This window comes from Diabrotica virgifera, chromosome 1 (genome assembly GCF_917563875.1).
Source record: "Diabrotica virgifera virgifera chromosome 1, PGI_DIABVI_V3a".
NCBI lineage: Eukaryota > Metazoa > Arthropoda > Insecta > Coleoptera > Chrysomelidae > Diabrotica > Diabrotica virgifera.
This window is the reverse complement of record NC_065443.1, coordinates 67008093-67030965: the sequence shown is the minus strand read 5'-3', so window position 1 is coordinate 67030965 and position 22873 is coordinate 67008093. Positions and strand designations below refer to the sequence as shown.

The 22873-nt window shown below is 32.1% G+C and overlaps 1 protein-coding gene across 1 annotated transcript in view; it reads right to left on the bottom strand.

Annotated features, from left to right (window-relative positions):
- LOC114326968 (ribonuclease Oy) overlaps nt 1–22585 on the bottom strand; it is a 66813-nt gene extending 44228 nt beyond the window's left edge. The window contains exon 1 of the mRNA XM_028275456.2: nt 22405–22585. Within this exon, the coding sequence (XP_028131257.1) occupies nt 22405–22463 (59 nt within the window). The 5' untranslated portion in view covers nt 22464–22585. The remainder of the gene's footprint in view (nt 1–22404) is intronic.
- Nucleotides 22586–22873: the final 288 nt, after the last annotated feature.

Genomic DNA, 22873 nt, shown 5'->3' with positions numbered 1-22873 from the left:
GTCAAAATAACGTATTTTGATTGGTTCAAAATTGCAGGTGTGGAATTTTCATATTAATTAAATTAATTGATTAAGATTTGGTAATTTTTTAAAGACACTTAGAAAAAGTATTGTTCCTAACTCTCAGTGGCGGCTCGTGGCCTTGGAGACAGGGTCGGCAAGGTTTTTTTGTCTCCTCATATAGGTATACCATCAAACTAAAAGGTTTAATTCATCATAGGAGATTTTCTTGTTTTTTGCTTTTTTTTTATTTGATGTACTTGACATTCTCTCTTGTTTCATGGTGTTTCGACAATACGTGTTGATTCTTTTGAGACAAGGTAAATCCCGTTTTTTTTTAGGCAGAAATTGGTGGTAATAAGAAAATTGATAAACAGTTTGTTGTAATGAATTGCAGTACTTACTACATAGAATTATACATACATATTGTGCAACTTATCCCACTTTCTGAAAATATTTGGACCAGCATAATTTTTAAGTACCTAACTTGTAATAATAAATATCTTGGAAATTCTTTGACGAACGTAACTTTTAAATTTTAAATCGTCAAAGAGGTCAACAATTTGCAAATCTTCAAAATTCGAAAAACGAGTATCTATTTGAATATAATAGTAGGTATCCAAAATTTCAAGATATACTTACTCGTTTTTCGAGATATGTATCATGTCGTTGTCTTTTTTGGGGTGGTTCGGAAATATCAAGCGAATCCAAAACGTCACTGCGTATATATTGGAAACTACTATCATTACGAAAATCTCTGAGATTTTGCACCAGCTTTCGTATTCTATTTTTAGAATAAATAATGTCAGTTGACTGATTTTGAACAACAAGGAATATCTTGGGCAAACTCTGTCTTAAAAATATTTAAAAAAATATTGAAAGAGTCATTAGTATTTAATAAAGTTCTCAAGCCGATTGCTTCACGAATCGAAGTATCGCCACTTTCAAAATCATCGCCTTCGATAATAAAATCAAAAACTTCCAAAAGCTGTTCACGAAAATCTGCTACAGATACTAAAACTATAAGAGATAATCTGCTTAGATAAAACTAACCTAGATTTAAAATTTCATCGCGTCTGACAAACTGTTCGCTTTTTTTTTCGAAACAAATTTGTTCTAAAGCAGTAATCCGTTTAGGTGAGCTAAACTGGCAAGAAAAGACGATATTCTTTATTTTTTTACACGTTATCATGTAAAACTAAATTCATTATATGCACATAATAGTGAGTAAATAAAGCTTGTGATGCAATAGTTTTAACTTTTGCCTGGAGACTATTCAATTCACCACTCATCACAGCAACGCCGTCATAAGATTGCCCCAGTTTGCCCTACCAATTTATTTTTGGTATCAAAAAATTTGAATCTGTTCTTTAAAACACCAAAAATATATTCTGCCTTATTGCTTTTACTCACATCTCTAAAACCTAAAAACCTCTCATAAATATTACCACGTAACGCGTATCGAACAAAATAATTGATAATTGTGAATGACATGATAATCAGAAGTTTCATCTACTTTCAGTGAAAAGCAAATGGTTTTCTAAATCTCAGATTCAACAACGTTATTCAAAATTTAACTATTTGATTATATGTATTAGTTCATTCTGTATTACGAATACACTTCGAATCAGAAAGTAAATAGGTATTTCTAAAACAATTTTATTAATTCTCTATAATTACTTTGATTTTTAACAAATGCTTCGATCCATCATGTCCACTAAATGATAATTCCTGACAACTTAAAAAAATTACAATATCAATTAAACGACGTAAAACGGCGTGATTATTTTTGACAATTTCTACCGATGCATGCTTCCTGTACTTGTCGCTTAACCTGCCATGCCGTATCTGCTATTGCCCACGGAGAGAAGTAATGTTCGCTTGCTCATCGACTTGTTATGTCGTTGAGTTTTACGTGTAAATTGTCAAGCTACGGATGTTAGGGACGGCTAGCCGAAAAGTCAGATACATGGCTCGGATCATTCATTTTTTGAGAAGTCTGTTATGCGCAGGGATCACTTAACGCTCGGATTGATCAAATTCTTTTAAAAACCATGAATAAAATTTAGTCTGTATTATCTGATAGATTTTTTTTATTTCACAGATACAAATATTTAAAAAATCTATATCTATAAATGTGTGGGTCGGCACTGCCGACCATGACAGGCCGCCACTGCTAACTCTTGCAGAAAGTCTCTTTTCCGCACTCGACTGCTTGCCGAACTCCCGCTTCGCGTCGTTCGGCAAACTGCAGTCGCGTGTGGAAAAGAATGACTTTCTGCACTTGTTAGGAAAATAACTAAAATGGCTTGGTGGAGTGAAAAAGGGACAAAACTAAGAATGTATATAAGAGGGGAAGTATGTGGATGGTGCCAATTAATACCAAAAGGTGAGAGCATATGTTGAAATGATTAAACTAGCCTCAACTTTGAAATGACATTCACTCAATCGAAAGACTTGCTGAGTTCTTGAAAGGAGTAAGAGAAAAAGACCAAAGAAGACCTGGTGAGAGGTACTCCATCTGCCTGTCAGTGAAGGGGTCAGATATTGGTATGATCCAAAATAGAAACTTATGGAGAAATGAAATTAGGGAAACTTCATCTGTATATGGATAAAGCCAAAGAGAATGATGACTAGTCTGATTTTTGCAAAACAAAATACATAAACCAGAACTAAATATTTTAATGAATTTTAACAATAACCTCTAAAATCATGTGTTGTTACATTTTTTCTTAATCTATTCTAAACAAATATATGTAACAATTAAAGTACATTTGATGTCTTAAATCGTTAGGACTTTAAAATTCACTTATATCATTAGAAAACACTTCATATCTATACATATTCATGTAACCATGATATTATTGTGCTTAAGATTCCAAATCATGTAGAGATATAGAAAGAAACCTGATTGAATTGCAGAAAAACGTGGTGTACTCTTAACCTTGTAACCTTATCCTAATATTAAACAATAAAAAATTACCTCTTAATAGATATCTTAAACAAAATCCATTAGAAAAAAAAACAATTCAGTAATATATTAAAAGTATAAGCCCTTATAGTCCAGAAAGCCACTGCGCATCCGCTAGGAAAAATATTCTAATTCGGATTTTTTGCACAATCTTACTCAAAAAGGACTCCTTTTAACAAATTTGCATGTTGCCAGGACCAAAAGGTGGTCAAAAATTTTTTAAACGTTTTTTTTTTGTTTTTTTCCTAAAATTATTTTGTTTGCATGGAAAAAAGTTTTTTTAGATTTTTTGGATCATTCCAAACAGAAAAGGTCTTTAGTGACTTTTCTCTAAAAATGATAGTTTTTGACAAATAAGCGATTAAAAATTGAAAAATTGCGAAATCGGCCATTTTTAACCCTCAAAAACCATTTGAAAAACTGAAAATTTGAATGTTGCCAAGGTAGGTTCTTTAAACATCGATTGATGAAATCCCGAAGAGTTTTTTTTTCAATACAATATTCAAAACTCCTTTGTTTTTTAATTGCTAATCAAGCGTGCGCGACACTATTTTCCACAGACAATATGGTGCAAATGAAAGGAATAAATTACTCAAGTTTTTTTTTTATATATTTTGACCCGCAGAATACGAATTGTTTGGGTAACAGTTGATCCGGATGTCGATAAGATTGTTATAGACAAAGAACTTGAGGAATTACATAACAGTGATTTCTCGCAAAACAAAACATCTTTTTGTATTTTTTGGGTCATTCTAGGCAAAAAATGCTCTGACAAGTTTTTTCGTAGGATGCATAGTTTTCGAGATAACCGCGGTTGAACTTTCAAAAAATCGATAAATTGCAATTTTTGAACCCGAATAACTTTTGATTAAAAAATAAAGTAACAATTCTGCTTACCGCATTTGAAAGTTTAAGTCAAATTATATCGGTTTTGATTATTTGCATTGCTAAAAATTTATTATTTTATTGTTAAACAAAGCTATAAACACGTAGTGCGTGAGTGATGTTTTCAATGAGTAGGTAGAGTAGCTACAAGTGCAAGCGAGGCAATTTCTACGTAGCATGCGTTAAAACACATGTATTAGGCACGGGAAACACTATGTTTTTATAGGTTTGTTTAACAATCAAAAAATTAATTTTTAGCAATGCATATAATCAAAACCGATATAATTTGACTTACGCTTTCAAATGCGGTAAGCAGAATTACCCCAGGCTGTGGGTGAAAAAACGTGATATAATTCAGGAATTTTTGAAACCTATCAGGTGTTGTAAAGGACGATGCCAGGAATAACTTCTACTAAAATGTGACCAAAAATATTGTGAGCTTTTTTTGTTTTTGCGATTTTCATTTGTTAAATTTGCAATTTTTAAAGATTTTTAGGTTTGCAGCTTAGGATATTGATTCTAGAGAAAAACTTTTTAATAGAAAGTTGTAGTAAATTAAAAAACCTACAATTTGACCTACGGTAAGTTTAATTTCGTTTATTGGTTATTGCAAAACAGCCCGCGAAAGGTCCAAAGTGGCCGTTTTTTACAATTGCGATATTTATTGTACAAATAATTTTTTTTTATTTTTTAAAGCTTTAAAATGAAGATCTTTCAATTCCAAACATAAAAAAAATTGTAAGGCAGGATTAACGGATTTGTTGCTTAGATATTATAAATTGTTTATCCCAAGAGGTCAAATGTCGAAGGCTATAACTTTTTGAAAAAAAATCGTAGAGAGTTGGTGAAACATCCAATATCCTTCTAAAGAGTTATATTTTCATATTCTGATGTAAATAAATGCGCAAAACATTTTTAAACCTCTAATTTTTGGGTTTGAAAATAAGGGGGCAAATTTCGTTATAAACATTTAGAGCTGAAGCGGCCGTGTACATCCTATGAGTTTTTAACTTACAGATTATTGTTGCTGACGACGAAACAAAGATTTATAAAAAAGTTAAAAATTTGTACGACCAACTGAAGCCGAGCTAAATGTTGCGTTTGAAAATAAGGGGGCAAATTTCGTTATAAACATTTAGAGCTGAAGCGGCCCTGTACATCCTATGAGTTTTTAACTTACAAATTATTTTTGCTGAAGAAGAAACGAAGATTTATAAAAAAATAAAAATTTTCTACAACCAACTGAAGCCGAGATAATTGTTTCTTTTTTCTTAAATCGTAGTGCCTTTATTTATACCAATTAAGAAATTATTTTACAGTCATTGACTAAAGAAAGACTTATATTATCTTAAAATAAAAATTATTATAAAATATAGTTACATTTAATTATAAAAATTATTTTTAAAATCGGTGCTTTTGCGAGCGGCCGAATTTTGCAAATCGCCCGGCTCGCTTCAAATCCGCGCGCTCGGAAAATTTTTACGTAACTTGTATTACATTTTGACCGAAGACAATTTAATAATATTACCGTTATAATATACAGTCTATTTACCACTGTACTTGTTTTTCTTGATAAACTTTTATATGTGAAATCTCATTTCTAAAGAAATAATATTACAAAAATGATACATATATATGAAATATATAAATATTTTTAATTTTTCATTGTTATATAAATATAATAATAATAATGTTACTTCTTATTAGACAATATAAAACTTTTTCTTCTTGTAGTGACTATCCGTTTTGGATGTTCTCGACCATCATGGCAATTTGGCAAACCCCATTTGGAAACTGAGAACCAGGAAGGCGAAAGATTTACCTTGCTAGAAAATTTACGTACGTCGTTCAACACAACGACTATACATCTTTTTAGAGCAGCAGTACCGATTTAGTGTGCAAGTACAGATTGCCATGATGGTCGCCAACATCCAAAATGGATAGTCACTACAAGAAGAAAAAGTTTTATATTGTATAATAAGACGTAACATTATTATTATTATTATATTTATAAAACAATGAAAAAAATAAAAATATAGTTATATATTTCATATATGTATCATTTTTGTGATATTATTTCTTCAGAAATGAGATTTCACATATAAAAGTTTATCAAGAAAGACAAATACAGTGGTAAATAGACTGTATATTATAATGGTAATATTATTAAATTGTTTTCGGTCAAAATTTAATACAAGTTACGTAAAAATTTTCCGAGCGCGCGGATTTGAAGCGTGCCGGGCGATTTGCAAAATTCGGCCGCTCGCAAAAGCACCGATTTTAAAAATAATTTTTAATAATTAAATGTAACTATAATTTTATAGTTATTTTTATTTTAAGATAATATAAGTCTTTCTTTAGTCAATGACTGTAAAATAATTTTTTAATTGTTATAAATAAAGGCACTACGATTTAAGAAAAAAGAAACAGTTATCTCGGCTTCAGTTGGTTGTAGAAAATTTTTATTTTTTTATAAATCTTCGTTTCGTCTTCAGAAACAATAATTTGTAAGTTAGAAACTCATAGGATGTACAGGGCCGCTTCAGCTCTAAATGTGTATAACGAAATTTGCCCCCTTATTTTCAAACCCAACATTTAGCTCGGCTTCAGTTGGTCGTAGAAATTTTAAAATTTTTTATAAATCTTCGTTTCGTCTTCAGCAACAATAATATGTAAGTTAAAAACTCGTAGGATGTACAGGGCCGCTTCAGCTCTAAATGTTTATAACGAAATTTGCCCCCTTATTTTCAAACCCAAAAATTAGAGGTTTAAAAATGTTTTACGCATTTATTTTCATCAGAATATGAAAATATAACTATTTAGAAGGAGATTGGATGTTTCAACAACTCTCTACGATTTTTTTTTTTTTTTTTCAAAAAGTTATAGCCTACGACATTTGACCTCTTGGGATAAACAATTTATAATATCTAAGCAACAAATTCGTTAATCCGCCTTACAATTTTTTTTATGTTTGGAATTGAAAGATCTTCATTTTAAAGCTTTAAAAAATAAAAAAAATTATTTGTACAATAAATAACGCAATTGTAAAAAACGGTCATTTTGGACATTTCGCAGGCTGTTTTGCAATAACCAATAAACGAAATTAAACTTACCATAGCTCAAATTGTAGGTTTTTTAAGTTACTACAACTTTCTATTAAAAAGTTTTTTTCTAGAATCAATATCCTAAGCTGCAAAATTAAAAATCTTGAAAAATTGCAAATTTAACAAATGAAAATCGCAATAACAAAAAAAGCTCACAATATTTTTGGTCACATTTTAGTAGAAGTTATTCCTGGCATCGTCCTTTACAACACCTGATAGGTTTCAAAAATTCCTGAATTATATCCCGAAATCGACCTATTTTTCACCCACAGCCTGGAGTAAATTGCTACTTTATTTTTTAATCAAAAGTTATTCGGGTTCAAAAATTGCAATTTTTCGATTTTTTGAAAGTTCAACCGCGGTTATCTGGAAAACTATGCATTCTACGAAAAAACTTGTAGGAATATTTTTTGCTTAAAATGACCAAAAAAATACAAAAAGATGTTTTGTTTTGCGAGAAATCGCTGTTATGTAATTCTTCAAGTTCTTTGTCTATAACAATCTTATCGACATCCGGATCAACTGTTACCCAAAAAATTCGTATTCTACGGGTCAAAATATATAAAAAAAAAAACTTGGGTAAGTCCATCTGAATTAAGGAGGCCGTTGTACCCCCCTGGCGACAGGACTAAATTATGTATATAATTATTTGAAGTAACTGGGTCCTTTAGGACATTTAAAAATGCGAGAAAGACGTTCAAAGCCCCCAAAAACGTGGGTTTTTTGCGAGTCTTTTTTTTCACATAGAACGCAAAAAAATAATTCTGGGAGTCAGAGCATTTTGCCTTTAACAGGACGTACCTTTTATTATCAAATCATATTTTTATGTTATTAATTTAAAATAATTAATAAATTCTTATGTTTGCTCCTAACGCCACCTGCTAACGTATCAACAATGCATATGTTTACTTTTGGCAGAACCGTCAAAATATGGATAACATAATTTGTTTAGCATCTAAATAATAAATAAATAATAAAATTCCTTATTGAACACAATTTATTAATTGCAAGTAAAATTTAATAAAAAACTTTGGTCTTGGTAAAAGGTATATTATTTTAAAAAGCCCTATAGGGCTACAAACATCGAACAGAACGTTTTCGCTCTAAAAAGAGCATCATCAGTGTTGCCTAAAATAAGTATAACCATATTAATTATCAAAATGTTGAACTTAAAGTGATGACCAAGGTAGAATCAAAGTTTGGTTATACTTACAAGAACATGGTGAGCCAACCAAAAAATACGAAGGTCAAAGCCTTTCAAAAATGGACTAAAAGTCACATCAAAATGCTAACATAGCAAATTCCAAAGGATGGATATAATCCCTAAGGATATGGCCCTAGGATAACATATGACTCCCACACGTTGTAAGTGGGTCAAAGGTAACAAATTAGGTCATTGTGTTACAAGAGCTGACAGGCAACTAAGATGTGAGATATCAAAAGCGAATCTGTCTGATGTCAAGACAACAATTGTCAATGGAACTTGAAGTATCATGAAAAATTGGTTACACAGCTACTAAATTTATAGTTGTTTATAGTACAAGCAATGATAACAGCTAACATCAGTGTGTTGGAATTATAAAAATAAAGAGTTAGTGAGAATAGATTATCTAGATGTAAAATAGAAGGGGGGAATTTGAGTACCCACAATCATCAATGAAGTGTACGTAAATTGATGAAGAAAGGTAGGCAAAACAACATACAGATAATGTAATGTATGGTTTATGTTTTGAAATTAGATAATTTATATTTGTGAACCAACACAAATGATGGCTGAGAGACTGGCTGAAAAACTAGAGACAAAATAGGGGTCGTGATATCAAATGCTGAAAAAGTTGTAAATGCAAAATCTTATTTATAAATTAATAAAATATAGATGGGTTCATCAACACAATTTTACAAGACTGAAAAGGTTGTATTACAAGCTTAGTCCAAATTTCTTTATTATGTCCTTTTATGTTAAATAATGTTCTTTGCCCTAGATGTTATTTAACATAAAAGGACATAATAAAGAAATTTGGACTAAGCTTGTAATACAACCTTTTCAGTCTTGTAAAATTGTGTTGATGAACCCATCTATATTTTATTAATTTATAAATAAGATTTTGCATTTACAACTTTTTCAGCATTTGATATCACGACCCCTATTTTGTCTCTAGTTTTTCAGCCAGTCTCTCAGCCATCATTTGTGTTGGTTCACAAATATAAATTATCTAATTTCAAAACATAAACCATACATTACATTATCTGTATGTTGTTTTGCCTACCTTTCTTCATCAATTTACGTACACTTCATTGATGATTGTGGGTACTCAAATTCCCCCCTTCTATTTTACATCTAGATAATCTATTCTCACTAACTCTTTATTTTTATAATTCCAACACACTGATGTTAGCTGTTATCATTGCTTGTACTATAAACAACTATAAATTTAGTAGCTGTGTAACCAATTTTTCATGATACTTCAAGTTCCATTGACAATTGTTGTCTTGACATCAGACAGATTCGCTTTTGATATCTCACATCTTAGTTGCCTGTCAGCTCTTGTAACACAATGACCTAATTTGTTACCTTTGACCCACTTACAACGTGTGGGAGTCATATGTTATCCTAGGGCCATATCCTTAGGGATTATATCCATCCTTTGGAATTTGCTATGTTAGCATTTTGATGTGACTTTTAGTCCATTTTTGAAAGGCTTTGACCTTCGTATTTTTTGGTTGGCTCACCATGTTCTTGTAAGTATAACCAAACTTTGATTCTACCTTGGTCATCACTTTAAGTTCAACATTTTGATAATTAATATGGTTATACTTATTTTAGGCAACACTGATGATGCTCTTTTTAGAGCGAAAACGTTCTGTTCGATGTTTGTAGCCCTATAGGGCTTTTTAAAATAATATACCTTTTACCAAGACCAAAGTTTTTTATTAAATTTTACTTGTAATTAATGGTATACAGCCAGCTACAGGAAATTCTTCCTAGTGGAAATTTATTAATTATTCTGTTTATTTTTGTTTACGTGGAAACTAACTTTTATTGCAGTTACAATAATTGAAATTACGTTAAACAATAATTATTTAACGAACCAGCATCAGGATAAACCTTTGTGAACTCATATTTCACGCAGAAATAAATTTTTGAAGTTATACTTCTTTACGATCAAGAGTGAAATTTTATTAAATGCCGGGCGCATGCGCACACATACAGTATGTATTTCGTTGCTAATCTTTCAAGATGTATGTATCAGTGCTGTCAGCGCAAATAAGTCATATTATATCATATATTATAAAAGGATATATTAGTGTTAAGTAAATGTATTATTTATTATAATTTTTGTGTCTTTGGGTTTGTCTTACTCGGGAATAACATATTTTATAATAATAGTAAGTATATTTAAAGTATTTTTGTATACTTCACTTGGTCAGTATATTATGAGAAATCTTGTATAACCTGTCAAAGCAGAAGGGTATAGCTCAGTGGTAGAACGTGTGATCGGAGATCAAGAGGTCCCGGGTTCAAACACCGGACGATTCATATTTTTTTTATATATTTTTGGTATCGTTTTAATAAAAAATTTTTAAAAGTGTAGGTAAAGAAAGTTAGTTTAATATTTAAATAAAATACAAATAACCTGTTAAGTATATATTAATTTCGTTGAAATCATAATAATAGAAGTATAACTTCTTACGTGCGTACAAAGTACACACACATTCTTTTTTTTTAATTATGTCTTAAAATAAATATAATCTAAGCTTTGTTTTTAAACTAAAAAGACAGATTCACACCCAAGAAAGTCGCTAGAAATATCACCAAATACATCTTTTTTGGTTGATCATATCGGCCTTTGACGTTAATCCATAATTATATTATACTAATATGTCGCTAAAGAGTTCTAAAAACAACTGTCTTTTATATAAAAACGGACTAAAAATATAAATATTAAAGGAATAACACAGAAAATACAAAAAATTGCTGATATAAGTTAATTAACCTATGAAATGCCAATAGTGTCCAAATTTTATAAATGTCATTCGTGTCAAAATTTGATAACAGTGGAGTTAACTTGCCTGACCAATTACAAACAAGCTTTACGGCGCGGGAAATTTGAATTACTCTTCTTGGTTTAAAAACAGACTATAGTAATGTAAAGAGCTAATGGACGTCCTCAAAGCAAAACAATTACAATAGAATGACCTTCTAATTATAACAAATCTATATTATAAACAGCAGGCACACATACGAATTAATAAACACACATCAGAAGAGTTCGAAATTAAAAGAGGAGTGCGACAGGTCAAAAGGAATAAAGGTCAATGGAACGCCATTTAACAACATTAGATATGTGGACGATACTATCATAAGACAACCTCCAAGTCCTTCAAAAAGCTAATGAACAAGATAGTTCAGTATGGAGAAGAATATGCATTATCAATAAACATCAAGAAAACTAAATTTATGAGGATATCAAAAACCCAAAATATTGATGAAAGCCTGACAATTAACGGTAAAACTTTAGTAGTCCAGGGCGCATCTGTTTTGAGAGGGACGTTGAGAGGTGACTCAAATTTTTTTGCAGAAATTGCTTGAAAATAACTCAAATAATAATATTTGAGTTATCCTCCCACTCAAAATGGTCCGGAACATTGTTTAAATAATCAAAATGTCAAAATATGAAGGAAAAAATCGATTTTTTTATTGGTTTTTTGATTATAACTTTAAAACTATTCATTTTTGAGAAAAGTTGTACTAACATAAAAGTTGCGTAATTAAATTTCCTACAATATAGAATTAGTTAAAAATTTAAAAAATAGTCACCCTTGTTGCAAAATAGCAATAATTGAGAAAAAAAACCATACAGAAACAAGTATTCGCATTTTACGTTTTTCAACCATTTGTGCTACACTTAGGACCTTAATATTTTATCCAGAAAAACTTTATGATATAGGAAAACAACACTGTAAATTTCATTAAGATCGGTTTAATAGATTTGGCAAAATAAATTTTGCAATCCAGCTTTCGCAAAAAAATTTTCATTTTTTTAAAATGTTGCAAGACTGAAAATAAAGCAGATAGCAAGTTGAATTTTTTTTTTGCTTATAGAAGTGTACTGTTTCTTTCATTTGCAATTTGCAAAATTAAAATCGATTAATTACCACGGCGTCAGGAAATTTTTTAAATAAACATTAATTTTTGGTGCTACGCGCAGGACAGCGGTGTTCGATTCACACAAGTTGATTTCCACCAAAATTTCTTCCAATCTTTATCAAATATATTATTTTCTTACTCTATATTTTGTTATATTTTAATATTTTAATTCCACAAAAATCAAACTAATTTTATTATTGTTTGTGAAATATTGTTTAAACAATTGCAAATGAATAAAAATAATAAACTTTTATTCTCTAAGTTAAAATATACGAACAAAGAAAGTTTTTGCTAAAAAAAGTGTTATTTCAAAGGTAGAGTATGTGTTTTTATTTTGCAATAAACAAATTTATTTATTTATATCGAAATGTAATAAAAATTAAAATGTATCAATCATTATCAAAGGTCACTGGAATGCCCAATCAGAGCAAACTATCCGCTGTCCTGCGCGTAGCACCAATAATTATTGTTTATTTAAAAAAATTCCTGACGCCGTGGTTGTTAATCGATTTTAGTTTTAAAAATTGCAAATGAAAGGTACAGTACACTTCTATTAGCAAAAAAAATTTCAACTTGCTATCTTGTGCAAAATTTATTAAACCGATCTTAACGAAATTTACAGTATTGTTTTACTGTACCATAAAGTTTTTCTGAGTGAAATATGAAGGTCCTAAGTGTAGTATAAATGGTTGAAAACGTAAAATGCGAATACTTGTTTTTGTATGGTTTTCTTGCAATTATTGCTATTTTGCAACAAGGGTGACTATTTTTTAAATTTTTAACTGATTTTATATTGTAGGAAATTTAATTACGCAACTTTTATGTCAGTACAACTTTTCTCGAAATGAATACTTTTATAGTTATAATCAAAAAACGAAGAAAAAAATCGAATTTTTCCTTCATTTTTTAACATTTTGATTATTTAAACAATGTTCCGGACCTTTTTGAGAGGGAGGATAACTCAAATATTAGTATTTGAGTTATTTTCAAGCAATTTCTGCAAAAAAATTTGAGTCACCTCTCAACGTTCAAATGTACTAATATTTTTACAGATGCGCCCTGGTCTATAGAACAAGTTGAAAACTACACCTATTTTGGCACAATAATTAATCACACAAACGATTACTCCAAAGCAGTGGTGCTCAGACTTATACTGCGTGAGATCTACCACATAAACTGCAAGCGTCCAGCGATCGACTGCTATTAAAAAAAAATTTTAAAATAAAAAACTTTATTGCACATTTCTATTTGATAAAAAGTTGTAATTAAGGTCATGGTTTCCATCTTAATGGTAGGGGAGCCCAAGCGGGGATTTTTGCAGTTACTCGAGCGCGTCAGATTAGCATATGGGGAGAAACCTGGTACTCTGCAGATGTACATCTACTATATATTGGCTCTTAACACAGGGGAGTTCGTTAAGGGGGGCCCGAAAAAACAAATCTATCCTCAAAAAAACTCGAAATTGTCAGATTAAGATACGGTAAGTTAAGTACATGCAAAAGAGTGTATATTCCAAAAATCTGACGATTTGAGCCGGGCGTAAGGAAATGGGTGAGTCGCAAAGTTTCACAAGTAAAAAGCGAATAAATCGCGAAATGACTGACAGATCGAAAAACTAAAAAATATGTGCTCAATATTTTTTAAAAATCTATCGAATGATACCAAACACGACTTCCCACGGAGAGGGGTGGGGGGTAAATTTAATATTTTAAATACGGATCCCGCGATATTTCGCGAAATGAACATCAGATCGAAAAACTGTAAAATAAACTTATTTAATATTTTAGAAAAATCTATCGAATGGAATAAAACACGACCCCCCATGGACCTGGGATGGGGGGTAACTTTAAAATCTTAAATAGGAGCTCTCATTTTTTATTACAGATTTGTATTCCTTACGTAAAAATAAGTAACTTTTATTCGAAACATTTTTTCGAATTATGGACAGATGGCGTTATAATCGAAAAAATCAATTGTTGGAAATGAAAAATTAAATTAAAAAATGGCAAGCGCCCACTAAAATGGAAAGCTTTACTTAACTTTTTTTGGTTTTAGGACCTACTCTTCACAACCCAATAGGTCCCCAAAGCGCTCGAGTCACTGCATATTTAGCATACTTTGCTCCCCTACCATAATTTTATTTGTATGTTGATCCAGGATCATCCATCATGATGAGAGATGTTCGTAAGTTAGCCTATTACGCTACTTTGAGACTACATACTTTGAGACAGAGCTACTTGCTTCAAAGACGGATATTTGTCAGACGATATGAAAGACTAACATGTCGTATAGGTCGCTCTGGACTTACGGTGTACATGCGAAATTATTTTCAGTACCTCAGTTTGGGCGGAAATGATCTACATGTTGCAAGTAATGAATATCTCTGTGGTAATTTTTTCTACGTCTTCACAAGAAAATGGATTAGACACGAATGTTACAATATCTGTCAGTTTTTTAAAATCAACTAAGCGTCTTTTAAACTCGCTATGTGCTTGCAGCTCCGTCTAGTAATAAACATAATTCAAATGAGCGGTTACCCTTTTTTTCAAAAAAGGGGAAAGTTGTTTAAATCCTTTCTGTTCATTTGATTAATCAATGTTTTTTCTGTATTTGTATTTTTTCCGTGAATCGCGATCGCCTTCAAAATCTTTGGCGATCGACCGGTCGATCGCGTTCGACACTTTGAGCACCACTGCTCCAAAGAAATCAAAGTTCGAATAGAGAAAGCACGAACAAACTTCAATAAAATGAGAAGGTACTTTGTGCAAGAGAACTGAAATGAGGCTTGAGAGTTAGGCTGGCAAGGTGTTATATTTTCTCGACTCTGCTTTACGGGATAGAAGCATGGACACTTAAGGCGTCGACTGCTAAAAAGTTGGAAGCATTTGAAGTGTGAGTGTATAGACGAATCCTGAAGATATCATGGACCGAGCATGTAACAAACAACGTCATGAGAAGAGTCAACAAAAGAATGAAAATATTGGAAACCACCAAGACACGAAAGCTGCAATACCTGGTGCATGTTATGCGTAATGAGAGATACAACATACTTCAATTAATTATACAAGGAAAAATCCAGGGCAAGTGAAATATAGGAAGGAGAAGAATCTCATGGTTGCGTAACTTGAGGGAATGGTACAGATGCACATCAATCGAACTATTCAGAGCAGCAACATCTAAGATCAGAATAGCCATGATGATTGCCAACCTCGTAAATAGCACGTAAAGAAGAAGAAGTAATGTAAATTCTATTAATTATTATAGTAAATAAATTATTTTGGTAGGGAAGCCCAAGCGGGGATTTTACGCGTTACTCGAGCGCGTCAGAAAATCACACGGGAAGAAACCTTGTACCCTGGAAATGTACCCCTACCATATATGGACTCTTAATAGAGAGGCGTGTGTTGGAGGCAGTTCGTAAAAAAAATATATCCTTAGAAAAACTCGAAAACGTCAGATTAAGACAAGGTATACACATTTCAAATGCTTCCAACCTATTGAGACATTGTTTATTAAGAGTCCATGTCTCCACACCATACAAAAGAAATGTTATGTATTTTCTGTTCTTTTGTATGGTGTGAAGACATGGACTCTTAATAAACAATGTCTCAATAGGTTAGAAGCATTTGAAATGTGGACATATCGAAGAATGCTGAGAATCTCCTGGACAGATAGAATGACCAATGAAGCAGTATTAAGAAGAATAGTGAACAGAAGGGAGATTAATAATGCAGGGAAAGATTCAAGGAAGGAGCAGCGTAGGTAGAAGAAAAATGTGCTGGCTGAGAAATCTCAGAGAATGGTTTGGATGCAGCTCAACTGAACTCTTTCGGGCTGTAGTGTCAAAAGTTAGAATAGCAATAATGATTGCTAACCTTCATCGTGGAGATGGCACCTAAAGAAGAAGAAGTTAAGTACATGAAGAACATTGTATATTTCAAAAATCTGACGATTAGAGCGGGGCATAAGCAGATGGGTGAGTCATAAAGTTGCACAAAAAAAAGGGGATATTTCGCAAAATGAACATCAGATCGAAAAACTGAAAAATACGTGTACCCGCAGGTAACTTTAAAATTTTAAATAGGAACTACGTGTTCAATATTTTTCAAAAATCTATCGAATACATCAAACAGCATCCCCAACGGAGGTGGCGTCGGGGGTTACTTTAAAATTTGAAATAGGAACTCTCATTTTTTATTGCAGATTTGGATTGCTTACCGAAAAATAAGTAACTTTTATTCGAGTCGTTTTTTTCGAATTTCGGAGTTTCAGGTATCAAGACCGGGTACCAAGCAAGAACAGGAAACTTCCTTCAAAACGACAGCGGGACAAGGAAATCCTAAAAACCTGGAAGGAATACTTCTATCAACTATTAAACGACCAAGCTAGCAGAAATACATCAAACACATAAGTACATACAGCTGAAATAGAAGACCAATACCCGACATACGAAGAAGTAATACAGCAGGTAGCGATGGTATACCCACAGAGTGCTTAAAACATGGAGGAGAATATACACATAATCAGAAGTGCAAGAATCGAAAAACCCAATACAGTATTGCATCGAGAAGGACCAAACTTACTACTGGCATTTGCAGACGATATCGATCTAATAGGTAACACACGATTAAGGATGAAGGAGACTTTCGTGAGGTTCGAGAAGGAAGCAGAGAAGATGGGCTCCAAATCAACGAAAACAAGACGAAATATATGTATATGAGCCGCAATAACCAAAGCAGAGACAGAATTGGTCAGAACATCACCATCGATGACTTTAACTTTGAGCGCGTTAGAGAATTCAAGTATCTTGGAACAACAATAACTGAAGACAATAACGGATCACAAGAAATAAACAACAGGATACAGGCCGGCAACAGATGTCTTTTTGCCCTCCAAAACCTTATAAAATCAAAACAATTAACAAGACGTACGAAGATACAAGTCTATAAAACAATCATACGACCCGTTGTGATGTATGGAAACGAAACGTGGACGATAACAAAGGCAAACGAAGAGAGACTACTTGTTTGGGAAAGAAGAATCCTAAGGAAGATCTTTGGTCCTGTGCTGGATGAAGCATCAGGACAATATAGGATAAGAACCAACAAAGAGCTCGAAGAACTTTACCCAGACGCCAACATCATAAAAGAAATAAAGTCCAGAAGACTCCAATGGGCGGGACACCTCAGAAGACATTCTGACCAAAGAACAGTAAGACTGGTGTGGGAGGAAGTCCCAACTGGAAGAAGACCACGCGGACGCCCTCGACTCCGGTAGCGAGATAATATAGCAGGAGACCTAAGCGCGATGGGCGTGGAGAATTGGATAAGGTTGCTCAAGACATAAAACAGTGGAGGCATGTTGTCGAGTCGGCTAAAACCCACGAAGGGTTGTAACGCCACGGAGTAAGTAAGTTTTTTTCGAATTATATGCAAATATAAGTATGTGTGCAATATATATTTAAAAAGAAGTCATCTTAAAAAAGTACCATTACTTTCAGTATAGGAAGGTAATATGTAAAATGCATTTTTGTTTAAATTAGAAAATAGATACTAAAGGACATCGCACACATCTTATGGAAAATATAATGTCACTCAAATTCAATAAAATTTATACGAATAGATTCGTTTTAAATTAACGGTCAAATCTTATCATTGCGCCAACTCTTAATTATGATTAATTACGGCGCAAATTGCAATTAAAGTTTATCGAAATCAAATTTTTTAGTCAGTAAATGTGTCAGTATTGCTCTGGGTGCTATTCAAAAGAGCTTAAACCCCGCTGGGCCTAAGAGGATTAGTGAAACTAATCCGCTGATTTATGGAGTACCGACAATTTGGGTATTATAAAAGATTTTTGAAGTTATACTTCTTTACGGGCGTAATGACGGTGAAATTTTATATGGTAAAACCTAGCGACCGGGCGCATGCGCATTATAACTTTGTTCTGATTGGATGTTCAAATGACATGACAAAAATTATCCAATATGGCAGCTGTGGGACTGTGGTTTGGTTATAATGTATGCTTGTTGTGTTTTAAAATTTGTAGGAAGAGAAACAACAAACAAAATGTTAGTTAATCGTTATACTGCCTTTTTAAATAGTTTTCATATTATATTTTTGGACTTATTTACATAGAAGAGATGGTTGTTGCATGCCAATGTGAAAGCTCATCAAACTGTGACTAGTATGAGTGCCGCAGATCTCGCTTATTTAAAGCTAAAGAATCTTTCACTGGTAAGTGTTTTATAAATAGTTGATCAAATTTTGTTATGATATTTGAACATAGCCAATTTGCACGACGCAAGTGATTGCGAAATTTATTAGTCGTTATACGGGCTCCGATACCTACCTTGAACCTACCAAAAGTAGTATGTAATACTTTTATTTACATAATTTGATTACCATCAAAATTTCTATCAATATTCACCTAATATATTGTTTTCTTACTCTATGTTTTGTTGTATTTTTTCAATTCTAAATCATTTCAATTCAAAATCAAAATAATTTGATTTACATAAGTTAAAAATGTCAAAAAGGTTAATCTGTTTAGTTAGACGATCTTCGCACATAATGACAAGCTGTCTCTGTGGCGAAGTTTTAATGCGAGTGAATCCCAATACATAGGGTTACCATACGTCCGGATTTCGTCCGGATTTGAGAAATGTCCGGATTTTTTTCTTTACTAAAAAAATGGAAAATACTAGGCCCAACGGTGGGAAATTTCATTCTGCGCAGCACCTAGTTAAGTTGGTCTAGGTAAAATAATATTTTCTAGCTCTAAAGTATGTTAAAACATAGGTGTATATGTATTTTAAACTGGCAGACATTTTCGATGTTAGTTGCATATTGTAGCGAAACAGCTGTACTTTTAATTGTGCCATATGCATTTCGCCTATATGTATAATGTAGAGGAAGAAACACAGTCAAATTCACATTTTACATTTTCTACAACCCCTTGGACTACCCCTGTCCGGATTTGGCCTTTACAAATTATGGTAACCCTACCAATACAACGCAAATACCAGCCGCGTGGTAAGTTGGTTCGAATCCCAGTAGAAACTTTTATTTTTTTATTTTTTTTATACATTTTATGATTGTAAGTATATTTATTATATAATTTTATTTTCAGAAAATACGTATTTAGTTAAACATTTTTCCGACAATTAATGTTCAGAAATCATTTGTGGCATTTTTAATGTGTTTGTGTGTGTTTTATTTTTTTATTATTTTAATTTTTGGCACTATTTTAATAAAAATGTTTGAGAAGTAGTAAGTATAAATTAATTTAATATTTAAATAAAATATAAATAAAAAGTATATGAATTTCGTTTATAATCATATAATAGAAGTATAACTTCCTACGTGCGTACAAAGTACACACACATTCTTTTTTTCCCTCTCTAACTTATGTACGTATCCATTTGATTTCAGATTTATTTATATCAATTTCTGCTCTTATTATTGAAAATATGGAGTTGGCGCAATGATAAGATTTGACCGTTAATTTAAAACGAATCTATTCGTATAAATTTTATTGAATTTGAGTGACATTATATTTTCCATAAGATGTGTGCGAAAAAATAAATAAAAGCGTTACGAATTGTACATTTACGAAAATATATAGTTGTTACTAACTGACGCCGTTACGAAGTGTCGCCGTTACGAACTGACGCCGTTACGAATTGTCCGTTACCATTTGTCGGGTTACGAACTGTCGCATTACGAGATGTCATGGAACCGTAAAATTTAGGTAGTGTAGAAGTATAGTGAAGCATCGCACCCCGCCGCGATGCTCGCCAGCCACCTCGCCATTGTAGAACATAATTGGCGAGTATGCAATTTGTGGCGATGTGCGCGGCGAGGTGCCTGGCGAGGGGCGATGCTTTACTATATTTCTACCCTTAAGAACCAACTGTGTAGGTGTGTGCAACGAATATGGCATGTGTTCCACTATAATCAAATGCATGAAAATTTCAAAAATAAATGTTATGTTGGAAAACAATTTCATAACTGCATTCTCTTGGTAAATAGTGTACAGTATGGTGCAAATGTTTGGAATAAATTCGTTATTTCGTAAGTCAGCGACTTTAAGAAAAAATCCTGAAAGAGGTCGATTTTTATTTTTAGATTATGATTTCTTGGCATATACAGAGTGGGCCTAACAAAAGTATCCACCTCGATATTTGGCAGTATTTATTAGATTTTAAGAAAATAAAAAACAGGTCAATTTTTGATCCAAGGGGGACACATTTTTACGGTACAAACATCTGTCATTTGTCGACTCCCTCCATTCCACTTCCCCCACCCCGTATTTTTAAATAGGGAATAGGGGTCGTGTGATAGCTCATGTGAAAGGTTATTCAATTCTCTATTCAGTAATATAAACATTGACATAACCATTTGTACAGGGTGTCCAAGAAAAATTATTTTAAATTTAATTAATTGACACAAAAAAAGAATCTATGTAATTTATTTAATTCAAAAAACATTCTACTGCTGACAGAAAACATAAAAAAAATGTTTATTTGATAAATAAACATTGTTGCTTAAATTCAATATTCAACCTACCAAGAGGCAGATGGGTGGAAGCTTGAACATTGAAATTGAGCGAAAAACAGTGTCTATTTATCAAAAAACATTTTTTTCTGTTTTGTGACAGCAGTAGAATGTATTTTTAATTAAATAAATTACATACATTCTTCTTTTTGTGTCAATTAATTAAATTCAAAATAGGACACCCAGTATAAATGTTTATGTCAGTGTTGATATTAATCAATAGACAATTGAATAACCTTTCAAATGAGCTATCACACGACCCTACTCCCTATTTAAAAATAAGTGGTGGGGGAAGTGGAAGGGAGGGAGTTGACAAATGACAGATGTTTGTACCGTAAAAATGTGTCCCCCTTAGATCAAAAATTGACCTGTTTTTTATTTTCTTAAAATCTAATAAATACTGCCAAATATCGAGGTGGATACTTTTGTTTGGCCCACTCTGTATGTATATCATACTAGTGACGTCATCCATCTGGGCGTGATGACGTAATCGATGATTTTTTTAAATGAGAATAGGGCTCATGTGCTTGCTCATTTGAAAGGGTATTCAATTCTCTATTCAGTAACATAAACATAATTATTTACACAGGGTGTTCAAGAAAAACATTTTTTAATTAAAGTAATTGACACAAAAAGAAGAATGTATGTAATTTTTTGAATTCAAAATACACTCTACTGCTGTCAGAAAACAGAAAAAATGTTTTTTGATAAATAAACATTGCTGTTCGCTTAATTTTATTGTTCAAGCTGCCACCCATCTGTCTCTTGGCAGTTTGAACATTGAATTTAAGCAAAAAGCATTTATTTATGAAATAAACATTTATTCTGTTTTCTGACAGCAGCAGAATGTATTTTGAATTAACTAAATTACATATCTTCTTCTTTTTGTTTCAATTAATTTATTTCAAAATAATTTTTCTTAGACTCCCTGTATAAATAATTATGTCAGTGTTTATATTGCTGAATAGAGAATTAAATAACCTTTTAAATGAGCTAACACACGACCCCTATTCTCATTTTAAAAAAATTATCGATTACGTCATCACGCCCAGATGGATGACGTCACTAGTATGATATATATGTCAAAAAATCATAATTTAAAAATAAAATTCTACCTGTTTCAGGATTTTTTGTGAAGTCGCTGGTTTACGAAAAGAGTTTATTCCAAACATTTGCCCCATACTGTATGTACTTAATTTAATAAAGTCAGTACTAACCTGTTGTTTTCCGGTTAGTGATGCCACTTATTGCATTTTTTTGACATAAATATATCGGACGAGTACTTACACAACAAGTCCTAAAGTGCTCACCTGTTTTTAAACAAAACATTTATTATAACTACAATTCACAGCATACTGCTCTTACTTACTTGATTTATTCATTTTTTCTATGCGCCAAATTTTATGTAAGGATTAAAGTACATTCGTTATCTTAAATCTTTAGAAATTAATTATTTCATTAGAAAATAGGACATGCATTTATATCATCTTAATATTATTGGAGAATGTGTCACACTTGTTAACTTAATGTAGAATGAAAACTATAACTAAAGGTACAAGATTTCGCACGCACATTTTTGTGAAAACATAAATGTACCTTACGTCCACATGTTTTTAAATAGAAACAAAACAATCCATAACCTGCTATGTTTTAAATAACAAAAAGACTCCGACAAAACACCAGGTAAATCATTCAAGGTTATGCTATTTTACTCAAACAATAAATTTTATCACTTACCTAACGTTCTCGGAATAGACCACGAGGCTTAGAAGTAGAATTTGGAAATTTAATTGCATTTCTAATAAAAACGTAAATTTAAAAAATGTTTATTGATGCCATCAGCTGTTTATCGTTCATGTCATATTTGTTTTTGATACTGACGCTCGATACGACGATACGTGAAACCATGGATTTGTCCTTTTACATAATTACAGTGTTGCCGCCGCTTTGATGAATTCCGATTCTGCTGATATGCCAAGGTCATAGGCGTCGCGCGTCGTCACTCATTTCATAACTGGAAGGTACAGTTTAATACCAGAATTTCAATTTGGTTTTAAGAGAAAACGATAATATTAATTACATATCTGCTAAATAGGGTCTGGGAAACAGAAACGAAATAGGTCCTAATAGGCTTATCGAATTTTACCAAATCAATAATTTTGTTACCTTTAGTGATTAGGTACACTGTTTAAACTCCCAAAGAGAA